The 13,878-nt window shown below is 36.5% G+C and overlaps 1 protein-coding gene across 1 annotated transcript; it reads right to left on the reverse strand.

Moving 5' to 3' along the window:
- Nucleotides 1-3,818: 3,818 nt before the first annotated feature.
- Nucleotides 3,819-11,382, reverse strand: LOC120569994 (T-cell surface glycoprotein CD3 zeta chain-like). Its single transcript, XM_039818219.1, has 7 exons — nucleotides 11,110-11,382; nucleotides 7,089-7,183; nucleotides 5,559-5,588; nucleotides 5,409-5,429; nucleotides 5,261-5,320; nucleotides 5,137-5,166; nucleotides 3,819-4,536 (listed from the first exon to the last, which is right to left on the reverse strand). Exons 1-7 carry the CDS (start codon nucleotides 11,348-11,350, stop codon nucleotides 4,450-4,452), a joined length of 564 nt encoding a protein of 187 aa, XP_039674153.1. The 5' UTR covers nucleotides 11,351-11,382; the 3' UTR covers nucleotides 3,819-4,449.
- Between the last annotated feature and the right edge of the window lie 2,496 nt (nucleotides 11,383-13,878).

A 13,878-nucleotide genomic window follows, 5' to 3' on the forward strand; every position in this document is an offset into this window, starting at 1 on the left:
TAAGATATTCATATTTTATATTTGAACCAGTATGTTATCAAGACTGAATGTAGTGTTTATCATGCTTACTTGGAAAAAGAAAAATCTCCCCTAAATCTTCCTTTTTATTATTGCAAAAAAGCGAATTTTCTTTGAGAACTGACAAGACCAAAAAAGAAGAGGAGAAATCTGAGACCACGTCTCTCGGTGGTGCGTAAGTCGCCGACACCTGCGTCTGTCGTATATCTGCGAGGTCTTTTCAACAGGAAGTTTTTGTTTAGGCGCTCCTGACTCTGAAGCATCTGATCTTAATCTTTGAATACATTGTTATTGTTTTGTTTTGGTTGAGTCATTGTGGACTTGATTTGTTGTGCTGTCTTTAACAATCATTTTTTTTTTTTTTTATACTTCATGCCTTTAATTGTTTTGTATAGTGTGAGAGGGCAAGATCACTGGCTTTCTTAGTTTGACAAAGAAGATTAACATTATCATTTATGCCTTATTGTTACGTAGAAGACATGAGCATTGTAGCATTGTTGTGTGTGTGTATGAGAGAGAGCTTGAGCGTTGAGCTCACCTGGTGCATTGTTTTCACTGAAACAAAACGGTGTACTTTGGGCATTTTGGAGCGTGCGATGATTATGTTGCTACCTGTTTTTTAGGTGCGACTCAGACAGGTTGAGGATACCTGTGAGAAAAGCTTTACTAATAATTCCAGCAGGTGGATGCGTGTGTGTTTGTGTCTTATAAAGAGAGAATAGGGAGGGCAGTCTGCAAACCATTATGGTGCATTTTTTTCCATCTTCTGGCAGGTGTTTGAGAGTGAGTTTTAAAAGAAATGGTGAGACATGAGAGTACTTATTTTTGTTTTTCTCCAGAGGGGGGTCTCTGCTGATTAGCTGAAGCCTTAAAGCGAGCTGGTTTATGGTTTATAAAGAAAAAACTACCGTTGGTGGTAGGCCTGCACAATTCGGGGGGAAATATGAATCATGATTTCTTTTTTTCTTTTTTTAGCTTAGAATTGATATCACGATTCTCTGCCACGATTTCTTTCTCACAAAGTGTAAGTGGCACTAACAAACAGATTTTTTTTGGCACCTATAGCACATTGCGCATCACCACAAGCCTGTACACATAGAGGCTTCAATGAATAAAGAAAATAAAGTACATACTGGCCAGTTAAGTACAGTAGGCTACCAAAAATAGTGACATATAACACATTGAACTAAATATGGCCCTGATACAGGCTCTACTCAACTCCTTGAACATGTCTTTACATAATTAAAACATGTTAATGTCAATGTCAAATGCTTTCAATAAATTAATTGAATCATATCAATAAATAAAAAAAAAAGTCATTTAAAATGATTAACAGGGTTGAATCGAGATCGTGATTTTATAACTATTTATCGTGCAGGCCTAGTTTGTGGTCATAGTTTGACTATTTCATCTCTACTAATTATCTTATTTACTTTCAACTTTTTGCGACTGGCTTTGCTTTAATGCTTTAGCTTCATTACGTGATCCCTAGATTTGAAGATGCTCTTGTGGATCAGCCATGCATCGAGTTGTAGTTTGTTGATCCACCACACTGGTTTGCCGGTTGTTAACGTTGACAAAGGAAGTGTAGAGCACCAGTTAAGGCAAAAGGAGCTGTTGTATACCTCATTTCTAACTCAAGACTGAGTGAAACCTGCTTTAATCTACTTACAAAATAAAAAAACTAAAAACGTTTAAAAAAAAAAAAAAAAAAAATCACAAAATAAAAAGATGAAAATACACAAACTTGTGTCAGTGGAGAAGCCCGTTCATACCTGTACTTAGTGAAGGGTTGTAGTAAAAGCTACCACAAGGGGGGGGGGTACAGAATACATACCAGTTCTCATGAATGTCTGCTGTTTTTTTTTTCTTTAACAATTTGGTGTTTTTATGCTGCACACTGATGTATTTTTCAGCATTGGATAGAAATGATTTGTTGTAACTTGAGATTTAAATTAATTTTAGTGTATTGTATTCCATTACTGTCTGTTATACGAATAGACGACCCCTCCATGTTTGAACACTTTTAAGTTTGACAATCCTGTTCTTTTTTTTTTTTTTATTGTTTAGTTTTGTTTTCACACTGACCGAGCACAGGTATGTACATGTCTTACCACATGACGGTGTGCTGTTGCAGCCCGCTCTCGCTTTCCTGTGGTACCAACATTAACCAAAGACTTCTAACTTGATTGTATATGAACGACACCCCTCTCTCGGCCCATCCCTGCCTCACTGCTCAGCATCAAATCCCGGCTGCACGCCCTCACCCAAGTCCTCAATTCATCGGAGTTTGCTTTTTCTTGCATGTGAATGTATCCCGCCCCGGAAACACTCCGGCGTCCTGTCAGTGCGGCGGTCACAGTGCCTGTGGGCGGGGATCGGAGGGTGGGGGAGGGGGGTTGAACAGGGGCTGAGCGGGCTTCTCCGACAGACACGAACCAATCTGGTGGTAGCTGGGTAATGTTTGTTAATACACACTGAGGGTAAATCCTGTGCACACTGTACATGCTCAGGACTCTGTATGTTTTGTCTGTCTTGAGCGCTGTTGCTAGGATGTTTCCCCTCCACTCTTTCTCTCTCCCTCTCTCTCAAGGACTGTGGTGAAAAATGCTGATCCTGCCTCTCACCGTGTCTCTGTATCTTCCTCATCGCCTGTACACTGTATAGTCCCAGGACATTTTCCCTGTTGTCTCCAGGAATACACATCCTGCGGTTGCTAAAACTCACTGCTGTGTCCCTCCTCCTCCTCTTCCTCCCTTTCCCCCTCCTCTGCTCTCTCCTTTGACATTGTCTCTTCACTACAGACTCTGATCAGCTGTGACACTATGCATCATGGTCCTTCACTCTGCATGGACTGTGTCCCTCCGGCTCAGACCTCTGGCCGACGGGCTTCAGTGACACTTTGTTTAATGCTTTACTCCATGTGAGGTTGTAGGACCTCACAAGCTCTATCCCAAAGCAAAAATCCAAATATTTAACTTTTGACAAATGCAGATACCAAAGATATCTCTCTGTCCTGTGTCTTTCTCTGTGTTTCTCTCCCTTCCACCCTGCAGCATGTGTATTAAGAGACAAACCCAGCACTGGCTTTATTCCTAGCCTCAGTAATTCCAAAGCTTAGATGTATATTTTGGTATATTTCTGAGAAAAACTTTGCGTCTGTTTCTCGTTTGTTTGTTGTAATCTTTTTTCTGTCACAGCATGGAACTTATTGCAGAACTGTCTTACTCTTGGTAGGTTAAAGATATAGTATTTTTGTATGTTTTTGGGTGTGTTGTGTGTGTGTGTGATTATCAGTTCACAGCCCAAGTGACAATGGCTTTCAACAAGAGGAAAAACGAGAAAAAAGAAGAAAAAAACCGCCAACCATGTACATATTACTTAGTGTATCTCAAAACTGCATTCTGTAAGACATTTACTACTCATTTTGGAAAGCTTGGGCTCATCTAAAGGAATGTGTCCCCGATGTATTTCCCTTTTTCTTATTTTGCAGCCTGATAATACTTGTCTTTCCAGGACTCTAATGTAAAAAGCCCTGATTTCCATCATGGACAACACTGAGGGACACTGCTCCGATCTGACTACAAGGACAAAAACAAAAAAAAACTGCCTCCAGTCATGGCGGTGTAGAACTGAAAGGTTGTGTAGGAGTTTTAAGTATGTGAATCAGGATACATAGTAGATTTTGATGCATTTGTCTGCTGTATTTTTGTTTGTTTTGTTTTTATACACATATAAAGATAATCTTTTACTGTAAATGTACAGTTCTCTTTTGTTGTAAACATCATTAAACCATTTTCAAGTGTTTTGACATGTGCTTTGTCTTTTATTGGCATTCAGTTACATGATGAAGCACAATGGTGTTGTAATTTACAGCGGGTAGGCTACAGCAGCCAGAACAGCTGTTCAAATAGTGCCACTACAAGGTTTAAATTTAGAATTTTAATTTATAACTAATGACATTCCCATCAGCTTCTGCTGAACTTTGTGTTTAAATGTTAGCATGATGCTAAAGTAACATGCTTAACATAAATATTACAGCTATACATCTGCATGCATTGTTAGCATTAGCCCGTTAGCAACTGCTGTCACAGCCTCAGGTAGCCCCCAGTATGGCTAGTAGGCTAGATATGTAAATTACAAAAATGAAGAGTTATCAGCCTGTCTGGTTGCAGGAGCTTACAGTAGGCCTACAGTTATTGTGACTCTAGCCCACCATTTTAAATGGCCTAGAACCGCCACGGCACTAACAACAAAGAAAAGTAGCAAATCATCATTTATGAGAAGCTAGAGCCAGACAATGTAAGGGATTTTTATTGCTTGATATAGGCTATTACTTAAACAATTAATTTCCGATTCATCTTTTGATCAGTGATCAATCATCTCATTGTTGCAGGTCCAATTAGCGATGCTGTCTCTGCATGCAGGACCTCAGTGGGGAGAGGGAGGAGGTGGATCCGAGCCATTGGGGACCAAAGACTCAAAGGGATCTTTATCCTTCTCCTCAGCTTTGGTCGACTGTAGAGCAGAGAGACAAAGTTAAAGATCCGTAGGCCTACTGATTAGACCAGCAGACAAACAGCATATCTAAGTTTTGTTTGTTATGAACGATTGCAGACATTTGGATCTTGATGTAAGATATGATCGAAAGGTCTCGAAATAGTAGGCCTAAGCCATTTAGGATCACAAAGTCAGAACACTCGATTTGTTCAGCTTGGGGAGAAACTAGTTCAGATTTTTTTTTTTAATCAGGCTGTCAAATAGTCTATAAATAGCTGCAAATGTTCCTTTTAATAGGCCCTCTTTCAGAGTACACATTTGACAGGTCACAGAGGGAAAAGCACAGATGTAACATTAAAATAAATTCCATTTAGCTGCTTCAGGTTCAGGGTATTGTGCATGCCGGCTGTATGTTACACTCTCAGTTTACTGATACATTTGAATAGAACAGAACCATCACTAATGTTATTTGATCTCTAAATGCTTGGTGTGATCATGGCCTGTGGCAATTTCATAACGAGTTAAGAGATTTTCCTTTTATTTTGACTATTTCCCACAATTGCTATTAAATGTTTATTTTGTTTAAGATTAATGATTTTCGAGACTGTGAAACCTTACCTTGGGTTTCTTTTTCTTGCCAGTTTTTTTCTAGAAGAGATAAAATACATCACAATGATTGACAGTTGAAGCACCAGAACAGGCGAAAATGTGACCTTTAAAAGTTTTCAGTTAGCCTACTTACTTTTGCTTTTGATTGTTCAAGTGTTTGGTAAGTATCAGGATCATTTAGTCTCTCAAGCTCCTGTAGAGGAAATATGAAATTATAAACAAAAACTGACAGCCGAGCAGCAGATCATTTGGGCATCAAGTGATGTGAGAGTTCTCCTTACCTGGTAAATGCCTCCATCTTCCTGTTTAGTCAGTGAGAAAAACACAAAAAGTGAAATGCACATATTCAAGCAGATACACATGTAGTCACATAAATAGACAGTTTATATCAATCCATAAACAGTGAAGAAATAGAAAACATGGAGACTTACAGCCACTTTAGCCTCAGATGGGATGTAAAACTGCACAGAGAAGAAGACAACAACAACAAGAAACATGTTATAAATGAATACATTGAATAACGTATGTAACTTAATGAATATTTGAATTCTTTAAATCATTGATTAATTATAAATTGCCATCACACGTGACAAGAGTCCAAACTATGTCTTCAAATTAGAACTGATTAATCGTTTAAGTCATTTGTTGAGCAAAAATGTCAAATATTCTCATGGTTTAGCTTCTTCAATGTGAGGATTTGTTTTCTCTCTCTCTTTTTACATCATTATACATTAAACTAATTGACTGTTGGTTGGACAAACAAGCAATTTGAAGATGTCATCTTGTGCGCTGAGAAATTCTAATTTTTCTAATGGGAACTATTTTTTTTATGATCAATTTCTTTTATTTATTTTTCATTTAAACAACAAAAACAGAACAAAAACACACTTGAACAAGAACAACCCCCCTCTCCCACCCCCCATCCTCTGTGGTCTCGAGGAAAAGAAAGAAAAAAACAAACAAACCAATAAACAAAAACAAAAACAGAAATTAATGGCAACTATTTTATGACACTGTATAGACAATTGATTGAATAATCCAAACCATAATTATCAGATTAATTGATAACTAGAAAATGCATTTCCTGCAGAAAATGCGTGTGAATGCTGAATAGCTAAATTGCTAAAGCTAAACTGGATTAATAGCAAATCTGTAAGAAGAAGTTGAAGTAGTGAGAATAGTTGGAAAAGTAGGAATTGTTTTAATTGGTATGAATTTCATTGACAAGTTGAATAACACCACTGATGTAAAAAAGATGTGGAATAATTAAAGTTTTTTTTTTGAAAAGCTTATGCTAAAGCTAAACTGGATTGCTGGTTAAAATGTGTGAGAAGAAGGTGAAGTTGTAAGAAATGTGGAAAAGTGATAATTGTTTTAATTAATTATTGAATAATAGCCATAGTGTATGAAAGTTGTAGGTGTTACAACAGTGGCACAGCAGTGGCAAGCGAACGCCATAAAGGACTAACTGTCTGTAGTTACAGTTTGACTGATGTTTGGGTGGAGGGTGGGGGTGTGGCCTTGACCAACTGCCACTTTGCTTGTTTGCAAGCCATGATGTCTCTTTCTCATGGGCGGGCCAAACTCTCTGGGCGGGCAAAGCAGAGAAAGGGGAGGTAACCTTGCTCCTTATGACCTCATAAGGAGCAAGATTCCAGATCGGCCCATCTGAGCTTTCATTTTCTCAAAGGCAGAGCAGGATACCCAGGGCTCGGTTTACATCTATCACCATTTCTAGCCACGGGGGGACCATAGACAGACTGGGGGAACTCATATTAATGTTAAAAAACCTCATGAAGTGACATTTTCATGCCATGGGACCTTTAACCAGACATTTTCGGGTAGGTTTTTACTTGTTTTTACTTACTTGACTTAAAGTTATTAAAACTGTCATAGCTTTCTTTTCAGTCAGCAAAAACAATGAATCAACTAATTCTGGTGAGCCTGAAGCCTGCTATCACCTTTTCTCTGAAGAAGAGCACCGTGGCAAAGATGCAGTAAAGAATCAGGATCCCATCCAAATAGTAGCAGATGACTGGCTCAGTGAAAAAAATCCCTGTAGAACAAACACAGGAGATAAATATTATCAATATTATACTTAAGTACATTTCTGATGGGTTTAGTTCTATTTTGTGAGACTTCTTCTACATACATTTCAGAGAAAAAAAATCTTTTTAATCCATCACTTTATCTGATGGATGCAGGTACCAATTACTTTAGCTTGTAGATCCATATTTTAAAAGATTATATAAGACAAGACTATATTTATCCTCAGCAGGAAAATTCACAATAATGCAGCACAAAAAGCAGCCTGTGGGAACACAAAATTAACTATTGCAATTAAATAAATGGCATTCTAACAAAAGCTTTATACATGTTATGCATTACAATAACTTATATAACTATAATGTATTGAATTGTGCAAATATTTGTGTGAATATATATATGAACATGTACACAGATAATAACTCCTTCCTTGTGGACCTTTTTCACAGCCAAATAAAATAGGATTAATTGTTCACTGTACAAATCTTCTTATTGAGTCATTTAGATCCATAATTGAGTCCATTTATTTTCTTTCCTTTTAAATGACAAAATCTGAAAGTGATATTTCATAATTCCAGTGCGGCAACCTGACTTAATATTTCTTGTATCAAGCAACAGACACTCCATTGTAGGATCTATTTTTTTTTTTAAATAAGTTGATTTAATAAATAATAAAAATGTATACAGTAATAGTGTCTAAATAATAATTTTACTTTACAGAAGTGTATATGAATAAAAAACGTGTATGCTTAAAAAGAAATAGATATGAATGATATAAATAGATTGTATGGAATAACAAGAGAATAATGATACAGAGATATTATTAAACACAAAAGAAATGTAACTGATGTCGGTTAACAAGCATGTATCTTCACTCAAAGAACGAAAATGAAAAACCAGTATTACCAATATTAATGAAAATATATAAGTGCAAAAACAGTGTTCAAAGATCCAACTGATGTAGAAACAAGTGGCTGTAGTTTAATTCACTTATATATACATAACATATATGAAAATATATACAAGAGTGTACAACAGAAAATGTGCAGCGCAGGTTTTACTTGGAATTCAGCATTTTAATGGAGCATTTCTTATTTGGTATTTGTATGTAAAATGATTTTAATGCAGTACATTTTATTCAGTATTTTTATGAAGCATTTCTTGTTACGATATTACTCTAAGTAAAATTTAGATTTAAGTGCTTCTCTTCTGACTTAGGAAAAAATAGAACATAGCGCCTCCTGTGTTTGTGTGTGTGTGTGTGTGTGTGTGTGTATGACACACAAGACATCCATTTAGTATGGAAAAAAGCAACATAGTGAGGCACATGAGAAAATTGAGTAAGACCCCCTGAAACAGGAAATAAGAATACATATCTGCAGTTCAGTAGATTAAGTGTCTTCCTGTCAGTTCGATGGGCTGCTCTGAGGTTTTGGTGAGGCTCGTTTATCTCGCTGTGCGGTTGGAACAGAAGCCATGTTGTGAAAACATCACCAGCAGTGGTGATTCATTGAAGCTATGACTTCCTCATCAAATCTTGATCATCTGAAGTTGCATCAGGATGTAACATTTCTTCAGTCTTAGATCTTTTTTATGCTTTAAAAGGTTAAATTGTGTAAACACTGTTACTGTGCAGGCTGGGTTAAGTTTAGCAATCTGATTTATCAAACTGTCACCTTCAAGTTTTGTTTTATTTTGTTTTTACATTCTTTTGTAGCCTATGTCAACTGTTAACTTGTAAAATAAGAAAACATGTTGGGAAAAAATTTATAATATGGAATAGTTCTGCATTTTTGGAAAAACATGTATATAGGCTTTCTTATTAGATCAATAGCACTCTACCACCAGCACCTCTAAAGCTCACTTATTAACTTTTAACTCTTCTTTTTTTCTTTTTTACCTTTGGACAGAGCCAAGCTAGCTGTTTCCCCTTGTTGTTGTTTACAGTCTGTGTGTTAAGCTAAGCTAACTAGTTGCTGGTTGTGGCTTCATATTCAGTGGACAGACATCAGAATCAATTTCATTCATTTCAATCAATTTCTTGCGAAGTAAGTAACACTTAGAAGGAATTTGCCTTGGTTGCTGGTGCAACATTAATATGAAATAAACAAACAATAAATACAGAAACAAATATGTACTGTATATACAACTGTTTAACATTAAGAAAAAAGGGCTGTATGGAAAAGACAGCCACTTATGTTCCCTTTACATAGAGTTTGATAATTAGATTGATACCACTCTCATGCCCATAAATATGAAGCTACAACCCGCAACCAGTTAATTAGCACAAGCATGAACTACCCTAGTCTCTACCTTTTCATAGCTGCATCATTTCATAAAATTCAAATATTCTAGATTTCTTGTGCTTTATATCGTACACATATCCCCAAAATAACATTTTGTGGGTTCGAACAATTGGTGGCATGGCTTGCGTTTAGAAGGAATAGTTTGACATTTTGGGAAATACACTTACGTACTTTCTTACAGACAGTTAGATAGGAAGATTAAAATAAAATAGGTATTATCTATAAGTAATTAAGTAAGTAATCTATAAGTCAATAAGTTATCCAGTCAGTGTGAAATAAGATGATCTTTCCACTCTTAAAGTTACTTAAAGGTGAAACAAAAGGAGGAAACGGTGTGTTAAGCGGTTGAGTATGTTGTTTAGGCCTACCATGTGCTGTATTTAATCACTCTCTTCATTGTTAAAGCTAACACTTCATACATTTCCTGGTCAATATTTAGTGATTGTGGCTAACTCAATATTATAAACATATTTTGACATTTATTGATATAAAGTAAAATATCATCAGAAAACTCAAGCAATCCTAGCATTCAAAGGGTCAAAAGGTTAAAAGTATGCTGCCAAATAGTAAGTAAATATATTAATATGTCCATGGCAGCAACTGTCCTTTACACAATAAATAGTGTTTTTCTGCTGAGGGAGTTTTGATGTTTTATTTTAACATGTCACTGCAGAAAGCAAACAGGAGAAATTCACTTTTAGTGTTTTCACACACAGTGCAGTGTCTAAAGGGAGATTATTTATTCATGCATGCTTTCTTGTAATTCCTTCATTATGATGAATCTGACTGAAATACATAACTAGAAAGTGGTTTTTGGATCATTGTGAAAATACTTTTTCACAACCCTCCCTAACTACAACATAAAAGAGAAAAGTCTGGGAAACCTTTGCACATGAAGACTTAAATAAACCCAAAGGAAAGAAAAGCAGCACAGTTTGTTCATTCCTAGATCAGCATGTGAATAGACAGTTTATAAAAGAGTAAGAGTAAGAAGAATAAAATAACCAAAGTCCCTCTGCAGTATGTAACATTTAAGAGCGATAAACATGTTTATTTTCTGTATCAAATTTAAACTTTTGCACCATAATGGACAGCAAGATTGTGTATATAATTGTACTTTTTTTCCAGTGTTCGAAATACAGACAACTATTTTTTTGATAAGTTGAGCTAGTCTCCTTACCTCATTTCCTTACCTTGTAACAATACCTCAAACAGCTAAACTTTTTCACAAGATAATGCTGTGTGGAGAAAATATCTATTTCTAATATCGTCTGTTACTCTCAGACTCAGATATTTACTGCTCTCTATAGGCTAGATATTACTTCTACAAAAAGTAAGCAAACAAGGGATTTAAAGTAATTTACAGGGTTGGGTGCAGCCTGTTCCCTCGACATCCCTTCATCCGAGCAGAGAAGGCCTTTGTTACGGAAGATAGCAAAAATTTCAATAACACAAACACAAAATGTTAGCTTAGTTTAACTAAATTAATGTAACATGTCTCTTAACACCTACCAACTCTTTTCCAATGCCAACAGGGTGATATAGGTGTCCTTCATAACATATTAAAACATTTCAGCCCAAACTCAATTATGCTATGCAATAATAGCGGTTTAATATTTGTGTAACTTACCTTTAGAGGAAACAGGCACCAGGAGCACAAACAGCACAAATACACCTGTCCTCAGAGTGTTCATGACTCTCCCTCCTCGTCTCACTTTCTGTCTGTTCTGTAGAAACAAGCTTTTCTTACTTTCTGTCTTTATCTCCTGTTCTACTTGCCTCACTTTTTTCTTTCCGTGATCAGAGGAAGTGGCTGAACTGACTACCTGCCAATGGACTGAGATGTTGACTGTGTGAACTGTGTAAAGCATCGTACAACCTTCAACACCCACATTAAGTCTTACTGATTGTGTCGTGTTCGGCTGTTTTCACCAAAAACCTGACCAAATCTGTCCCTCCATCTAATCCAAGCATCATTTATGAGCTCCTCTGCCTCTGATATTCATCTTTGTTATACAACTAGCTCAATCAGGTCACACAGATATTCCCCCTGTTTGACATGCAATATATAATCAATTAATCAATTAACATAATATAATTTAGTCACGAGCATACTGTATATGAGAAACCATTTAAGTGTTTAATCATGAGGTCTTTAAATTTTTTTTATATCCTTCTGGATTTGTGGCAATTGTAAAACAATTGTACTAACTGTGTCTACAAGATACTGTTCATTATGCTGTCATACAGCTATGCGATACTGTGTTATCAAGCTTTTAGTAAATGGTCATACACAGTGGTGCCCCAAGATTTTTGTTATAGAGATGACCAGATGGGGCCACTGAAAATCTTGGAGTGGCATACCAAAACCAAAAGCCATTACTGAATTTTAGGAATTCTATTATGCTGTTGTTGAAAACTATGTCAATATGAGAGTCAAGCTGCAGTGGGTAGAATGCAAAAAACACCAGAATTTGAAGTAGAGTAAGTGAGACCTCTTCCTGCAGCCTTCCCTCTACCCTCTCTGTCACACGGGCAATGCATGCGCAGAACAGCCAATAGGAATTCTTCCTGTCTCTGCAATGACCTGTGATTGACCAAAGTCTCCCGTCATGGGCTAGATTACAGGAGGTGCAGAAGTCTAGTTTTCTCTGAATGAATTACAATTTTTTTTAAAGATTATTATGGAATTCTTGCCCAACTACGCAAAAAATAAACTGCCTACCACAGCTTTAAAGGATTGCATATTGTTATAGTTTGTTTTCTTATTTTTACAGTTAATTTTACTGATTAACTGATATGTATAGACTAATTCTGGTACAATTAACATTTGAGTTCCAGTTCCAGTTTTCCATTTTAAATGTGTGATTGTGTCTGTATATACATGTGTTAGTGATTCTTTGTTCTTCAAATAGGCTAGTTGTCCTTTTCCTTAAAAAGACAAATAGACAGCTTTAATTTACATATTATGCATTACGCGACAAGAGAGTATATGTGCGAGTCCCTGATACAGTGGTTGTATCAGGGTTGCCGTGGTCACCCCTGGCCATCCCTTGGCAGCCCCACTGGTCATATACCATCTTATAGTTGTATATACAATAATAAACATATCAACGTCCTTATAACGAATCGCATCTAAATGATTTGTATCACAAATTATGACATTATAGGTGAACTATCCTATAACATAGACAGCAAAGTAATCTGACTTTAGTGAATTTTGTTCCTTTATAACCATTGACGTTTAGAGATACATTGCACCCGTTTTCTGAGGTAGACCTACTCACAAGGATGGACAAACTTTAATAAAATGCAGCATTAGTCACTGGCCTGTATCTAAAAATGTGACAAACAGACTAAACCACAGGTTATCAAGCAGAGAGTAAAACTCAACAAAATGTGCCAGTTGGTTAACAACTGAGAAATGTGAACAGTCCATCAGCGGACTGCAGAAAGATTGATGTGACATTTGCAGCTGGTTAAAGTGTGTTTAAGTAACTGTGTTTTCAAAAGATAAGTTGAACCCTTTGATACTTAAATGTAAGTGTGTGTCTTTGTAATGGACAGACATGAGACCTCTGCATCTTTCTAAAGAGTCGTGTCAGTCTATAAAGTTGCATAATCACACTCACCTGTGACTACTGAAGTAGCAGGCAGATATGTGAGGTCAGGTTAAGTTGCACAGAGAGGAGACTTCATTTTGATGCTGGTGTGTGAAATGTTCAGGGACTTCTGACTGAAAGTCTGACCTCAGGGACCTTTAATTAGAAGCCCACTTTCAAGCTTCTGGACCCTGTCAGTTAGTTTGCTCAATCAAGTGGGTATACCCATGATGTTAGGATGTAATACATTTACATTTTATCTAATTATCTTGTTATAATGTACAAATGTTTGTACGCACTACATAATCTGCAAAGTAACTAGGAAATAATAGATGTCAAATAAATGCAGTTGATTAAAAAGTATGTGAGAAGTTTAGAGGGGAAATGTCTCTTTGGTGGAACTGCAACTAACAAATAACAACTAACAACTCTTAAACATCTGAAACATGTAAAAGACACTCAACTTCACACTGATTTTTAATAACAAGACAAAAAGGTTGGGAACCACTGGTTTAAAGGTCACATATTGTAATAAAGAAAATAATTTTTTTTTAAATGTATTTTGACTATAAAGCAGCTGGTTGAGGTGCTATACTGTAAAAGTATCAAAACGCTCAACCACAGAGAAATGCACACAGCCCGTATTCAGAAACGTTGTCTTCAGGACTTCCGTACGGCTGTGATCTCACAACTATACTATATATAGGTAGAAAGTGCTGCTACAGGGGCGTTCATACCCCGGCTGCAATGGCGGGGCAGAGACCATAGATTGTATATATTAGGCAGAGACTCAGGGA

The sequence above is a fragment of the Perca fluviatilis genome, chromosome 12 (genome assembly GCF_010015445.1).
Source record: "Perca fluviatilis chromosome 12, GENO_Pfluv_1.0, whole genome shotgun sequence".
NCBI lineage: Eukaryota > Metazoa > Chordata > Actinopteri > Perciformes > Percidae > Perca > Perca fluviatilis.